General features: G+C 39.9%; 2 protein-coding genes across 6 annotated transcripts in view; both read left to right on the top strand.

The window, feature by feature from the left end:
* Positions 1-7,204, top strand: part of LOC121874261 (CYFIP-related Rac1 interactor B-like) — a 119,963-nt gene extending 112,759 nt beyond the window's left edge. For 3 of the 5 annotated variants that reach the window (XM_042378365.1, XM_042378363.1, XM_042378364.1), the window contains exon 10: positions 6,807-7,204. In XM_042378365.1, the coding sequence (XP_042234299.1) occupies positions 6,807-6,909 (103 nt within the window). In that variant the 3' untranslated portion in view covers positions 6,910-7,204. The remainder of the gene's footprint in view (positions 1-6,806) is intronic. The other 2 variants (XM_042378361.1, XM_042378362.1) reach the window with 1 other exon arrangement.
* Positions 7,205-12,157: 4,953 nt separating this feature from the next.
* The window catches only part of LOC121874259, a 45,627-nt gene continuing 40,919 nt past the window's right edge, over positions 12,158-16,865 (top strand). The window contains exon 1 of the mRNA XM_042378357.1: positions 12,158-12,202. The gene's annotated coding sequence lies outside the window, so the exon portion shown is untranslated. The remainder of the gene's footprint in view (positions 12,203-16,865) is intronic.

Below are 16,865 nucleotides of genomic sequence, written 5' to 3'. Positions count from 1 at the left end.
TACGAATATCGGACATGAATTCATATTCAACCCGAGCCTTAGATATTAATGCCAGTCAAGGACCAAGACTCAGATTTTTGTAAATGATTTACAATACAGTAGTAGTTTTTCCTCCAGTAAGATTGGTAATATTTTGCTGCACGAATGTGAGATAACCCAGCAGGTTTTACTTGGAGGTTTTGATTCTTACTTGTAAGGTTCAAGCTTACTGTTTGTCAGGTGTTGAAGTTGTTGTTTATGAATGTATTAATATGTGACTTACAAGTAATAAACCTACATTTAAATTATTATTTTTTTTAAATATGTATACCGTATGTTACATATGTTTTTGATGCATTTGATAATTTTTTTTCATTGTATTATTAATCAACACTGTAATTACTGTATGTGTGATGAATGTAAAGATATATTAAAAGTGATAACAGGTGATAAAATGAATCTATGCCATCAAAGATAATGTAATTAGATATATCTAGTGGTGTCTGAATCCATCATTAAATTTTTGGATTGATATGTTGGACTTTTGTCACAAGGGACACAAATGTTTCATAGATATCTGTGTGTATAATTTTACTAAATATCTGTTTGAAGAATGGTCTTTTCTTTACCCAGTCTAGCCAAGGTGATGTAGAATAATTTTATTAAGAACTTAGGAACATAAGAATGGAGGAAACTGTAGCGGGCCTATTGGCTCATACTGGGCAGTCCCGTTTACACCCAACCCCTATCGCCAATATATCCGACCAACTTATATTTGAAGCTATCTGTCGTTGTCAGTTAGTTCGCCGGTATCTGACTGTATTGATTCAATCTTGTCTCATGTTTTAGTTTGATATATTTGGAAGAATCCCTAGCTTTGATTACCCGAGCAGGAGATGGAGGTGACATTGCGTATAAGGCTCTGCTAGTTTAGGTCCAGGTTATAATTGTAAACTTTTTGGAATATTTTCCAATATTAGGAACATTTACCAAAAGGTAAAATGTTAATTTACAAAGTATCCCAATAAGGATACCCACTTTATTCTGATGAGGAAGAAGGTCCTGGGTTTGGAGATTAACTAGGTGGGGGAGAGGACCCCAGTACCACCACATGTGAAGCATCTTTCAGGGATAGATGAAGCTAGCTGTTTTGAAAGATTTTTGAAGATTTCCAAAAGCCCACTTCTTTGATCTGACTGAGGCTCATATACCGCAGAAAGACCACAAACTCAGCAAATTTCCTGGTGTCGTGTGCCAAAATTTTTTTGCCAAGGTCTGCTTGACTCGCTAACCGAGATAAATATTTTGTCATTTGACTAGGAGACAATTTCTTACCATCCTGAGATGAGAATACATATGGACCTCGATTAGGGAATCTGGTTAATTATTCTTGAAGATTCTTAACTGGGCATAATATATGAGGAACCCTTGTCTCATCCATTAGCCGTTTTATCCTGATAGGTTGAGCTTGAAAATCCTCCCTTTCATTTTTTCTTAGAATCTCCGTAGGAAAAAGGGTGACATTTTCCTCAGGAAATACCAATAATGATGGATTATTGGAAATTGAAATCAGCTCACTGATTCTCATACCTAGTGCTATTGCTAGAAGGAAGGCTGCCTTCTGGAGCAATCTCTCCCAGTTCAGATTTATATTGTAATTGGGCCCCATAAGAAATTTAGTAACTTTATCTAGAGACCAAGGCCGAGAGAGTATCTGAATGAAAAAGGATGATCTGAGCAATTGATAAATTCTTGGGTTCAAAGTAATATTAAAACCCCATGCCAGAGGGTCAACCAATAGTGATCCCTCTGTTAACAAAATTTTGGTTAACGAATTACCTTCCATAAGAATATTCAATTCGGTTAACGAATTCCTTATGAATTTTTCCCAACATGTTTTTGTCTGCTCACCAGCTGTAGTATTAGTCCGCCAATACAGTATAATCGGTTTTAGGGCTTAAATTCGTTACCATTTGAGTAAATATCAAGACGGTTGTACTATTCAATAATTTTCCAATTCTTATACAGTTGTACCCCACTTAACGTGGTCAATTGAACCCAGAGGGTCCCGTGTTAAGTGAAAACCGCGTTAAGTGAATAACAGAACATATGGGATTAATTCCAATAGAACCCAGCCCGACCCCCAAACTCCACTTTTTGACGACAAATAACTATGTTGTAGTAAAAATAACATCTTAATTTTATGATGGTACATGCACACAATTAATACTTAAGAGAAATAGAGAAATACAGTCGCCAAGTTAATGTCCATTCAAATAATGGACTCAACTCCCTCCCCCTCTTCTCACACTACACTCACTGGCTCTTCCCTCTGAGAAATTTTTGGGGAAAACCAGGTATAGTAATAAATAATTCCTCAAACTAAAGTTAGGATAATATAATTGACATTGCTGGATTCCTTGTAAGACCAGGAATATTTTGAATATAAATGTCATATATTTTTCACAAAAGATAACATATTTACTCAGAATAAACTTTACATCTAAAATTTGTATGTCTAATGCAAAATCTATGATGTTTATATTCAAAATGATCAGCAAATTGTAAGAATTCCAGCAATGTAAATTATATTCTGGCCGGATAATTTGTATGAATTTTATGAGCTAAAACAAATATCTTCAGTTAATAAAAAAAAAAAAATATTCTTCGACACTATCTGTCAATCAAAGTACCCCACCTTGCCTTCCCCCCCTCTTCCAACCGCGTGGTCAGTCCCAACCCTCCCCCCACCCCCCACCAATCCTCCATTCAAGAGTTTTTAACATTTAGTATTAAATAATACCTCAGATTAAAGTTAGGATAATATAATTGACATTGCTGGATTCCTTGTAAGACCAGGAATATTTTGAATATAAATGTCATATATTTTGGACAAAAGATAACATAATTACCTAGAGAACAATTTTTATCTAAAAATTGTATGTTTAATGCAAAATATATGTTGTTTATATTCAAAATGATCACCAAATTATAAGAATTCCAGCAATGTAAATTATATTCTGACCGGGTAATTTGTATGAATTTTATGAGCTAAAACAAATATCTTCAGTTAATAAAAAAAAAAATAATTCTTCACAGGGTAACAGATGGTCGGTCGGTCGGTCCCTCCCTCCCCCACACCCCCCACCCCAAGGAGATGTGTGGGATAACCACTAAATTTTAATAAATAATACCTCAAACTAAAGTTAGGATAATATAATTGACATTGCTGGATTCCTTGTAAGACCAGGAATATTTTGAATATAAATGTCATATATTTTGGACAAAAGATAACATAATTACCTAGAGAACAATTTTTATCTAAAAATTGTATGTTTAATGCAAAATATATGTTGTTTATATTCAAAATGATCACCAAATTATAAGAATTCCAGCAATGTAAATTATATTCTGGCTGGGTAATTTGTATGAATTTTATGAGCTAAAACAGGCAGGGTGGCGGGTGGGGGGTGGTGCGAATCTAAAAATAGCTCTCGAGCCGGACACTCACCGCGTATATGATGAAAAATGCCGCGTTAAGTGAAAGTTCAGCTTTGGCAAGGCACCGCGTATATGCGAAAACGCGTTAAGTGAAAGCGCGTTAAGCGGGGGTAATACTGTATTAAAATTTTTAGTCATTTTAACAATTATTCAACATAATTGAAGTACAGGGAACTAGTTTTTAGCACACCAAACAGCCACTTGACTCACCCAGAATGGCGTCAGTTTGTGTCTGCTCAGTGGAGGAAGCATCTTGCTTGAGACTCTTGAACATAAACTATTTTTATGTTTTTACAGTAATTATTATTGGTAATTCTGAAATTTATTTTACATATTGACAATATAAAGTGCAGTGTAGTGTTGATTTAAAGAAAATAATCTTGAATAACACCAAGTGAACTTAAAATTTTATGGGTGAAATGGCGGCATGAAGCATGGGGTGACTTCTCTTCTCCCTTCTCCTCCACCCCCACTTCTAATTCCCATCATCATCATCATCAATCAGGAGCCTTCTACATGCACACCTCAAAGTAAGTGTACTTTACTGCATTTATTTTTTAGTTTGTATGTAATTTTCAGTGAGCTGGAACCAATTACCCAAAATCCCATTGAAACAATGGTTTCGGTTAACAAACGACCTTCTGGAACGAATTGTGTTTGTTAACAGAGTGACCACTGCACTGATTTATAAGATGCAATTGTAGATCCTTGAAGGCCTTTAACTCTGAGCAGAAAATCTAAAAATTCTAACACCACTGTTTCCGACAATGTGATTGGAATCGTTAACCTGATAAATTGTTGAAAAAGTTTCCAAGCTTTCTCACATTGCATAAAAGTTTGGAAGTTTGGAGGTCTATGACCTGCTATCACTTGGTTAACTATACTGTATTGGAATTACCCAACACTCTATTTAAACAAGTTTTGAGAAACTCGAAGAGTGAAGTGCCAAGGATATCTCGAACTGAGGGTGCAGTACCTCGTCTGGACATCCTTGTTGCAATTTCAGTGGATGCGGGCACCATTCCAACAGATCCAGACACCACGGTTGTAAGATCCAATAAGGTGTAATTAAGAGGACCTTTCCCTGGAAGGATCTGAGTTTTTGAACCACTTTGGGAACCTTTTTCACAGGTGGGAACAGATAGATTGAATTCCAACTGTTCCAATCTATGAGTAGAGCATTCCCTAAAAGATTTGATCGTTCCAGAGATGCATAATTGGGCATCTTGTGATTGTTTTGTGAGGCAAAGATGTCTATTTGTGGAGCCCCAAACCTCCTCACTAGACTCTTGAACTTCAATATCTTTAGGGACCATTCTGTTTCCATCGATACTGGCCTGAGACGGGACAACGCATCTGTGCAATTGTTTTGTACTCCCGGTATGAAAGTTGCTTTGAGGTAAAGTGTTTGAGTTAAACTAACTTTGAATTATTTTTTTTTTGACAGTGTGGGAAGGGGCCAAGATCTGGTTGAGCTTTGATGATTGAGACAAAACACTGCCATTCTGTTGTCCATGGCAAACAGAAAAGTCATGTTTTTTAAATTTGGGTTTGCCAACAAAAAGAATAGGACTACTGCTAATTCTTTTATGTTAATGTGTTTGTCCCAAAGGGAGTTGCTACACTTCTCTTGATGGAACTTTCCTAATTCGAACGCGTCCATACAAACGACCAAGTCTGTTTGAGGGGGAACCCAGGGAAATGAACCGATTAGATTGTTCAACCTTGTCCACCATGACACATGAATCTAATCTGAATAGGGAGAGAAGCAATATTTTTGTTTGTGAAGCAACTTCGACCCCAGATGAGTTAGTTGCTTCTTCCTTAACATGCCAAAAGGAACTACTATGGTGGCAAAATTCAACAGACCCAGTAGTTTTTCCCAATCGTGCCAAGAAACCTCTTGCTTTACACAAAAGGCTTCTGCAGGTACTTGGTTTATCACATCTCTTACCTTTGCTTCGGTAGACTGACTGACTGCTGATTGGTGTCTCAATGGAGACCTAACCAATCCAACTTTCTTATGCCCTCCTTTGCAAGGATCTCCGTGGGTTTGGTCGACAGTTTTGTAAACACTTTTGACGCAATTGTTAGGCCGAATGGCATCACTGTGAATTAGAACATAAGAACATAAGGAGTCTGCAATAGGCCAGTTGGCATGTGGAAACTTTCTGTACCTGGGAGCAACAGGCACGTGATAATAGGCATCTTCGAGATCCACTTTTGAGATCCAAGCAATGGGCGGAAGTAGATGCATTGGAGGTGAGCATCTTGAAACTTGTTTTTTTTTTGTAATGAACTTGTTCAGGAAGGAAAGATCTAAAATCCACCTCAATTTGTCGCTGCCTTTCTTGGGGACTGGGAACATGCGAGATATGAAACACCTCTCTGACTGCAACAGTTCTATCACACCTCTGTTTAACAGTTGAATTACAAATTCTGTGAGTAAGGGGGTTGGTTCTGACCCCTTTTTGGTAACACTTGGGAAGGGCGCCTCAACCAAGTCCACGTGAGGCCCCCTTTGATTGTTTGTGCGCTCATATGGAAGAATTCCACCTGTTTTCCCAACCCCCTAGACGACCCAGCTGTCTGGCTTCATTGGAAGGGATTGGTCGCTGATGTGGTTGAATAAGGTCTTCCATTTCTGAACAAACGGCCACCCCTACTACGTCTTGAATTGTTTCCTCCTCTAAAGTTTCCTCTAGGTTGATAAGTGAACCTAGCAGCTGGTCCTGTTCCCCTGTTAGACCTTCTTCTTTTAAATTTCCTTAAGGTCGTAGGACTCCTGGGAACAGTAATATGAATAGCTTGCTCAACAGCTGATCTATACTTAACTAATGTTTGTTCATCAAACAAAGCAGGAGAAAGAGGGGAAGAACGTAGCAATAAATAAGCACTACCACTTGAAGCATTATCAGTGGCTTGTTTCCTTAGGTGGGCTTTTAGTTTTAGGGCTTTCAACAACATTTCCAAAAATGAGTTGTACAGGGAATATGGAATCCCTTGTATAGCAGCAGCAAAACATCTGAACTGTCCTCATAGTCCAGAACAAACTTAGTCAATAACTGACACATCATGATTGCAGACAAAATATCCGCTGCCAACTTCCTAAATTTGAACTTTTCAAGCAACTGGTTTCAAATTTATTTCATAACTTACGTCAGCATATTTTGGAGCTGACAAATACTGGGAAAGTTCATATAAGGAACTCTTTTTGTCATTAAATTGGAACTTCAAAAAAAAATAACTTGTGAGCATTCCTATCTGAGGGAATGAATGTTAAGTCTTTCAATATACAGTATTAGCCCAGACTTCATCTATTTCAGAGATCATTTTGGGGCAAATATCAGGCCAAGAAATTGTAGGATTGTAGTGGATACTCTCCCCTACAACTGCCAACTGATCACCTGCCGTTCGCTTACCAGCTAATCAGCTTACCCAGCGACATCCACAGACTAGGTCTCAGGCGCGGACGCAGGAGTACTACCACTGACTGATTTCTGACCGTCCGCTTACCAGCCAAGCAGCGATGAGTTCAGCACACCAGGCCTCTCTCGCGAACTGCACGGTGATTGGCGCCGCACATTTCACACCTCTCTTCTCTGATCCTAGGCAACCGTAAAAATACGAGTAGGCCTGGCTGCGGAGCTCATTCTACTCTACTCTCCAGAACCAGCAAGACCTCCCAACAAGCTCTTCACCAACCAGCTCCCTCAGCAAGCTCCTCACCCAACAGTACCTCTGAGCAAGCTTCTCACCACACAGCAACTCCTCAGCACTGCAATGTACATACAATATATACTATACAGAAAATGCATTGTGAGTTTCTATTCTTACCTCCATCCTGAGTGTGAGATATCTTACATGTACGTACGTATGTGAGCCCATACAAAGAGAAACAGACAAACAAAGAGAACTTGACAACTGGCCACATACAGTACGCTACAGTATCACCTTCTAAAAACAATGAATGATAACCCACAGTTGGGAAGCACTGGTAGAACTACACCAGTTTTCAGTCGAAATTGATCATATTTGTATGTTAATAGTTCGCCCAGTGTGTTCATCGAAATAACTTGATGACCGTTGATAATAATCAGAGGATTTAAAGTGCAGTTCACAAACCTAAACACAGCAAGTTCACTTGTTAGTTATACAATGAGAAATTTTATTATCTTTTATTCAAATTAAGTGGATAAATATGGTTTACATTTGGATGAGGAAATAATTTTGATATATTGGTACGTTCCAAATAGCTTCATCACAATGGAATGTGCTCCATGCAATTAATTTAGCTAATATGTGATTATTCTAGTGTTGGTTTATGATTTCTACTACTAAATAAACATCACACAGTAAATCTGTGTTCCATGCAATTAATTTAGTTATTCCAGTGTTGGTTTATGATTTAACATGATTTCTACTAGTAAATAAATGTCACACAGTAAATAGATCTTTGTATAAACCTGGTAAGTGCCAATGTTTAACGTTTCTTGACAAATTGTTTAAGGGTTAGTAAAAATTCATAAGGATTAGTAAATTTTCAAATCTACTAGTCCTGCTGGCAACTATGAAAAAATGGTGAATTTCTACCCCCGTGTAACGAACCTCACGGGTCTTTGTGGGATAGCAAAGCCCCAGAGAGAACATTACAGGGTCATATTAGTATGGCAATAGGATGCCTATTTATAATGTACATTAAATTGGACTTTCTCCAGATAATAAACTTTGTACAGTATTGGGAAAAATGGAAAAAATGTGATGTTCGTTACTTTGGAATTACTATAACTGTACTCTAATTTCAAGCAAGTCAAAGCTAAAGGTTGGGCGGGCGGGTCGGGTTGTGTTGTGTCTCTGTAACAAAGATTGTTCGGCATTCGGGCCTTCATTGTTGAGCGGCAGAAATTGGACAGTGACTACATAAGATCATCAAGATCGTCTTAGTGATGTGAAAGTGTAAATCGATGTAGGATTTTTTAATGCTAGACGCGATTGTATTTTTGAAAACTCAATCTCCACCGAGTTGAGACACAGCCCAGGTCAAGAAGCCTACAACCACAAAATCATTGCCATATGACATCTTTTACTTTTATCCTCTTCACCACTGATCGGCTCGTTAGCCGATCTTTTGGTAAAGAGGATAAAAGAAAAGGAAAAGTAATCAGAGACGTGAACGATCGCCCAAGCGGCTAACGAGCCGATCAGTGGTGAAGAGGATAAAAGTAAAAGAAGTTAGCCGCCCGGGCGATCGGTCACGTCTCTGTCACGCACTGTTGGCAAGTACCGGGCATGCACCGGCTCCTGAATGTACCTGAACCCGCTCCAGTGTTGGTCAAGTCTTGTCTTGAAAGAGCTCACACTCAGTGCCGTCACAACACTTTCTGGTAGATTGTTCCAAGAGTTCACAACTCTCACTCCGAAAAAGTTTGCCCTCACAGTTTTCTGAACTTGTGGCTTCTTCGATCTTGAGCTGTGACCCCTTGTGGGGCGAGCGTCCGCCAGTTCCAAGTAAGAACACTTGACTGAGTAGTGCCCCCTGAGATGCTTATACATCTCAATTAGTTCACCCCTTACCCGTCTGTAGTATAAGCTAGGCAAGTTCAGGCGCTCCAATCTCTCAGGGTAGCTGAGGTGCCGAAGTGCAGGCACCAGTCTGGTGGCCCTCCTCTGAACATTTTCAACCAACTGACAGTCCCTAGCATATCTCGGGGACCAGACGGGGTGACAGCACTCCAGATGGGGAAGCACTTCACTCCTGAAGATCGTCACGAGTGACATATCTGAAAGACCTTATAAGACCCAATAATTTACTTGCCTTACTCACCTTGTGACAGTGGCCCAGGACTCAGCTCACACATGTAGGTTTATTATAAACACATCTTCCGAAAGCATGAATATGCTACAAGAGTTTAACAGTTACTTCATGTATAATACTTCTCATAAACTTCCTACTTGCTTATGTTTGAAATAATGAATGTATGTATCTTTATATAATTTAGCTAAATGTCTTTCTCGTCATAAACGGTCATTATGAATAAACTCCTTCAGAAATACATCATTACTCAGGACAAAATCGGACAGGTTTGGAACAGCCAATCAGGTGTAAGTGTTGAGGAGGGGGCGGGGCACCTTTTGTCAGCCGGGACCAATGGCTAACAAGGGGCTACGAACACCGTAAGTCATTAAAAGTTCATACACTCCCGCGGTGGGGATTCACAAAAGACTTACGAAATCCACAACTGTAATAATTAGTAATGTTTATTTTTTTTAAATATGGGTAAAACAATAATTTTAATTATATTAAGGACTCACAAGAACAATAGCACGACAGACTTTAAGCTCGTACCTCTCCCAACACGAGTTAGGAACACTACTACTCACTGATAACAAAGTTCAACTGAGAATTTACGTACTACAACGCTGCTGTCACTTGATGGTAAGTTTATGATAGACAATTTAAAGTAATTATACTTGATTTTGGATGTTACTTGGCAGTGACAATGATCATTAGCCGCTAATAATGGCATTATTACTTTCACCTAATTTGTTTGGCCTTGCTATCTGTTAGGCAGGTATGGTCTTGTATGAGTGCACACCTTCTCTCTCTCGGCCAGTACAAGAGACGTAACCGATCGCTAACGAGCCGATCTTTTGGTCAAGAGGATAAAAGTAAGAGTAAAAGTCTCTTGAGGGATTGAGCGAGGTAAACACAGTGACGCCTGGAGGAGAATTGTGAAGCGGAATTAGAGTAAATAAACTAATGAAAAATATATACTTAAAATCATAGTAGAAAATTATCTTTTCTTTTAATATACTTAAAATCATCAAAACAATATCCCATTTTTCTTGTGATTTTTTGTCGGAAATTAAGGTTAGGTTAGGTTGGATTAGGTTTGGTTTGGTTGGTTTTTGGTGATTTGCTATGTTTTTGTTTGTTTTTTACACAGAAACAAGTGTAGGTTAAGTTAGGTTATATTTCTTTCGGTATTAGAAATATTGGTAATTATATAGGACTAACCCGCGGGCGAAATTGATTGAAAACAATTATAAAAACGCCGGATTTTCATTGTTATATTATACGTAGTGGACACTCTTGTAATTTGTGGACATATGTTAAAAACTGATATTTTTAAAATAAACGCTACTTAACATTCGTGGGTATGAAGAACAGCTGTTCTTCATACCCACGAACCTACCTATCCTTACCTAACCTCCCCGGTATATTAAACAGAAAGAACTTACTATGATATGGTGAAATTTGAGGAATTTTCTGGATATGAGATGAAACGGTCGCATTGGTGCTATGCAGCCCCTGGTGGGTTAGTCCTATACTGTATATTAACCGAAATATCATAGAAGAAAAAGGTCTTAGAATTGTCTCAACATTCGGAAAAACATATTTATAACACCGAGAGATAGAACAGTGCGCTATTATAAAAAGACCAAAAGAACGGTGCACTACTATAGTATAAATTGACCGAGGGTATCTGAACATGTGCAAGTGCAGGGACACATCCAGGAATATCAAAAGGAGGGGAAGGGGGATTGGCAAGCATAGTGAGACCAACCAGTTGGGAAGAGGGGGCACAGTACCCCCCGAAAAAATATTTTGAAATCTGACCGATATCATGGGCATTTTGAGGCCATTTTGAAGCAATTTACTCTTCATATTAGGGTAATTATTGATGACTGACTCGCCGAGGATTTAGCATAGTTAGCGATTATAAAATGCCACAATTTGACTGTTTTATAGAGGATGCTGTCGTAGTTTGTGTAATTTTTTTTTTTTTTTTTATAACCCAACCTCACCTAGCCCAAACTAACCTAACCTAACTTAACTTAACCCAACCCAACCCAACTTAACCTAACCTAACTTAGAAAATATTTAGTAGTTGCCACCACCTAATTGGCTATTGAAAATGGGTTTTTATCGTGTAAATCTTTGTGTTAAATACAAATATTACCTTTATTGCCATCGGAAATGAGCAGTAGTTGAGGTATTGAACAAAAGTGGAAGGTCGAACAATTTAAAGACCTAAAAAAAAAACTTACCTAATCTAACCTAACCCCTAGTGTAAGAAACTACCTTAAGTAAGAGATACAGAGGATAGAGTGATGGGACTTGAATGAGGAAGTGGTGTCTTCGTCAGTGTCCGTCTCTTCACGCTAATCGGCGCGGACAACTATGGCATCCCATCAACACACACTGATTGGCCAAGTATTAAAAAATTGAAGTTAAAATAACTCAAAAACTATAAATTTCCGATGGAAACATTGTAGAATAAATTATTCTATTTTTTTTTTCTATCTTCCCATATATGACTCAATATTCAGTTAGGTGGTGACAACTACTAAATATTAACCTCGAACCTTAACCTAACCTTAACATAAAACCGTTTTATAGAGACCACTGTTGTATTTTTATCCTCTTCACCACTGATCGGCTTGTTTGCCTCTTGGGCAATCAGTCACATCTTTGTTACGCACTGTTGGCAAGTACTGGGCAATGCACTGGCTCCTGAATGTATCTGAACCTGCTCCAGTGCTGGTCAAGTCTGGTCTTGAAACAGCTCACACTCAGTGCTGTCACAACACTCTGGCAGGTTGTTCCACAAGTTCACAACTCTCACTCTGAAAAAGTTCGCCCTCACAGTTTCTGGACTTGCGGCTTCTTCAACCTTGAGCTGTGATCTCTTGTGGGGCGAGCGTTCGCCAACTCTAGGTAAGAACACACGACTGAGTAGGGCCTTTTGAGATGTTTATACACCTCAATTAGGACCTCCCTTGCCTTTCTGTACTATTAGCTAGGCAATTGCAGGCACTCTAATCTCTGGGTAACTGAGGTGCCGAAGTGCTGGCACCAGTCTGGTTGCCATCCTTTGGACATTTTCGATCAACTGAGTTTGTGCAAATTTTTTTATTTTTTTTTTTGCAGTGGATATTTTGCTGTGACCAGCTAAGTTCCTACTAATGCTATTTTACCGTGAGTGCCCTCTAATTGGCTAATCGTCCATTACTGGTGAACAATGTGAGAACTATATTTGACTGTGACTATGGTGGCACTTGGCATTTATTTCACTGGGAGGCAATTGTTGTGTAGCTATAAACATACCTAACCAGAAGGAGTTGTTCGATTTGGCTCATTTTTTCCACAGATGTTCTTATCATTATAAAAGAGGTGATGTTTAATAGAACTTAATAGAACCTGACCTAACCAACCAAAGAATCCTACCTAACCTTACCTAGCTTCCTAGCTTGGAGGGGGGGGGATGGGCAAACCCCCGTCATATTAAACAGAAAGTACTTAGCCAATCAGAGAGCACTTGCGGTAAAATAGCATTAGTAGGAATTTAGCCGGCCATGGCAAAATATCCACTACTTTTTTTTTTTTTAATTATTATCCTTTCGGTCAATCAGGTGTACGGTACGTATGGGAGATGCCAGGCGTACGTATGGAAAAAAAAACATATTTTGTAGTCTACTATGAAAATGTTACGGGCTCAGTGATAAGCAAATTATATAAACCATTCATTTTCCTACAATAACAGAATAAAAAGCATTGTATCATTACTATAGTAAATGAATTAATATTCCCACAAACCAAAAATGACAACTTTTATAAAGAAATAGATTAACACTCACCATTCCATGCTGGCTTTTTGTGTAGATCTTGTTTTCCTCTCCCCTGCCACTGATGAATATCATGATGAATGAAGATGAAGGCAGGGGAGTTAAAGTTCTCCTCATCTTCTTTGGAAGAGGAGGCAGAAGAGAGTGTGGAGGGAGGTCTGAGCTGGGAGCTCCTGGAGGAGGGTCGTCCATGTCGGAATCAGAGTCAGGAGGAGGACGTGCACGAACAAGAGGTTGAGGCGCTCTTGTAGGTGTAGAAGGTGTAGGGCTTGGAGAAGACGAAGGCAAGAAGAACATGGAGATTGGAGGCTGGACAACCTGGTGCTTGAGTTCCTTTAGTATTTCCTTATAAGGAGCCAGGAGCTGCTCCATCCCTCTCTTGAAGTTAACTGATTTCGCTTGATAGATGGATCGATGTCGAAAAAATAGTCCATGGCTGCACTACAAGACAGTGACTCACGTATTGAGGTTCATGACAGTTAAGGTGGGCACCTCCTCCACTTCACCTTCTTCCTCCTCGTCATCCTCATGATGCTGCTCCTCAACAAGCTCAGCCAGCTCTTCCTCAGTCAGCTCTTCCCCAGCATAACCCAGGAGCTCGTCTTATACCCCTTCCTCCTGAAGGTCGTCGAACCCCTCAACTCCCAGTTGATGGGCAGGCCGGACGATGTGCTGCACATCCTCGTCGACTGCGGGGAAGCCAGCAAAGTCGTTCACTACTTCTGGCCACAAGGCCCTCCAGCAGGAGTTAACACAGAGAACTGTCAGGTCATCATGGCACTGCTGGATGAAGGAGATGCAGTCTGCAATGGAGAACTTCTTCCACATTTCCCACACTGACGCGGCACCATCCAATTTGTCCTCGTCCAAGGCTTGCCCTTATCCTGCTGAAGGTGTGGGTCATGTACTTGACCTTGAAAACAGCAATGACTCCCTGGTCGAGTGGTTGGAGCAATGATGTTATGTTTTGGGGCAGAAAGATCACCTCAAGATTTTTGTTTGCAACCTTGAGGGCCTTGGGGTGGCCAGAACAGTTGTCGATCATGAGAAGGACCTTAAACTCCAGGCCTTTCTCCTGCAGGTACCGTATTTTGTGGCGTAGAAGATGCTGCATCATGGAAGACGCAACTGATTTTGGAAATGTAATTCTAGGAAAAAAAACTTTTTAGGCTTACTAACTTTGTTCTTGTTCGCAAACTTAAGCCATTTCGTTTCATTTCACCTGCACCACCTTCCTCAGCATGGAATCGGTCATAAAGTACCTTGATTTTCTCACGGATAAACTTATGGCTGAGAGGGATGTGGTGGTGGTTAAAGTCCTCAATCAGCAGTAGAGGGGGTACTTAGGGCAACGGCATTACAATTTTTTTTCTCTTTCTTAATGTAACGGACAGATGGTTCATAATGCCACGCGGCAAAGTTTTGGCCACCCCTAAGTTTGTCCAGCAGTTGTATCTTGCCCACTACAGTCAGGACCTTCTTTTCTCTCTTCACTTGTTTGAGCGCCTTACCGCAGCTGTATGAAGGTGGTTGAGGGCGTTTGGGAGCCATAACAAGCATGAGTAGCACAGGTGATACGAGCGGAGACTAGCACACACGCAAGACGGACAAGTGTTTAGCCTGGACTGAGGCGGAGCGAGCGGGAGTGCGTGCGTGGACCGGCCTCCCGGGACAAGAGAGACACCTTGCGGGACGCCACAAAACTCGCGCGCTCGCCGTACCAGCTGCGAAAATGCTGGCAACTTTAAAACTACCCGCAGACATTCTTGGGTACATCCAGGGTGTATCCAAATCCGCGAATTTTCCGGGCGTACTGTAGTTAGGTGACCGAGAGGTAGCACAGTGAACAACACACACAGTGGCAGCAGGACACAGACTGAACAGATGTAAACAAACCCCACGCGCCAAGCGGCATATTTGCCGTTTGATGGAAACATCTCATAGTTCAGGACCATTGTGGTATCAAATTCATCTCTTTAACACCCCCATCCCCCGCAAAGGTCACCTCTCACTGATTATGTCAGCAAATGCTGCCGACTTCATGATACAATATTGTTTATTTGTTTCTCATTAATTAATAAAGATACATTACTGTAATACTGTAATCTATGCTTATTAACACCAGTATTCTTCATATACAATACAGTACAGTACTATGTATATACCTCATAGGTAAAAAATAATGTCATTCAAAACATCTTCAGGTCATGAGACCCACTAATCCCCTACCCAACAATGGGTGACCTGACATTGCATCAGGTCAGGTTAGTAACATGACCCAATAATCTCCCACCCAACCTCCATCACAAGTGTTAAGATGTGATTACAGTTATGTACAGTTTGCCTACTCTAGGCTTAAGATGACAGGATCTGCTGGCGAGTACAATATATACAGTAGTGTACATTATTATGTTTGCAGTATGAACAATATTGTATGTACAACTCCTCCCCGACTTACGACCTACTCGACTTATGACCACTTGCACTTAAGACCTGCCTCAGTCATACTAAAATTTTGTCAAATTACCTATTTTCGAGTCTCAACGTCAGTACACAGAGAAAATTTTCGTTTGTAATTCACTTTAAAATGGCTGGCAAGCTTAAAAGTGAGAGTTTTGTGGTGTTGAGAAGAAAGAGACACCCATTTTAGATTTTCGATGTATTATTTAAGCATGTTCGACGTACGACCTGGATTTGGGTCCTTGACCCTGTCGTAAGTCAGGGAGGAGCTGTATAGGTACAGTGTGGTTTGTGTAAAGAGCTACAGCTCCTACGAGCTGCATCGTTTACACTTGGAAAAAATTCCACACTGTCTTTGCTGTAACACAGCTCTATTCACTCCCGTGTCATATAGAGCTTTTGTTTTTTAAATACAGTACTGTATATTTATTTTACAAAACTTTTAGATAAAGAATTCAGGATTATTTTGATAAAAAAAATGGTGTCTTAACGAAATTAGAACTGATTTTATTGACTCAGGTATCAACATTTCTTACATTTTTTATATACAAGAATGGAATTTCCATCATTACAGTGTAGTCTCGATTTACGCGGATTTCCTTTACGCGGTTGGTCATTTACACGGCACCTGGCGAGACCGGCAGTTATTAGTTACGCGGTACATTCCATCATTTACGCGGGAAGCGGCGCAGGCAGGGTGCGCACTAGGTCGCCCAGTCAACAAAACATTACCGAGTTCTTCACCCGCCACCCACCACAGCCAGCCCAAGTCAGTGATAGTGATAGTGAGGATATGGACTTTGAGGGGTTTAACAAAGAGGCCCTGCAAGCCTCTGTGGTGGATAGTGATACAGGTGATATAAGTGATACAGGTGAGGGCCAATAATCTGCCCTCTGCATTGGAACCAACCCCCCCATCCCCGTGTGCCCAGCCATCTCTTCTACTAACGTACGTGATAAAAAACCTAATATTATTGATATTTCTCTTAAATATTAATTGTGTGCATACCATCATAAAATTAAGATGTTATTTTTACTACAATGTACGTGTTGTGTCGAAAAAAGGGTAGTCTGGGGGTCGGCCCAGTCTCTATTTCAGTTAATCCCATATGTTCTGTTATTTCGTTTACGCGTTTCTCATTTTACGCAGACCTCCATGGGTTTAATTGACCGCGTAAACCGAGACTATACTGTATATCATTTCAATTTATTTTGTTCAAGGATATCTTATTGGAAACGTCTCGTAGAGAATATATTAACTTTTACTAATCACAATTAACCATGCTTGAGTGAGG

Source organism: Homarus americanus, unplaced genomic scaffold (assembly GCF_018991925.1).
Source record: "Homarus americanus isolate GMGI-L3 unplaced genomic scaffold, GMGI_Hamer_2.0 scaffold49667, whole genome shotgun sequence".
Taxonomy (NCBI): Eukaryota; Metazoa; Arthropoda; class Malacostraca; order Decapoda; family Nephropidae; genus Homarus; species Homarus americanus.
Note: the sequence above shows the minus strand (reverse complement) of the source record. Positions and strands in the feature narration are given on the sequence as shown.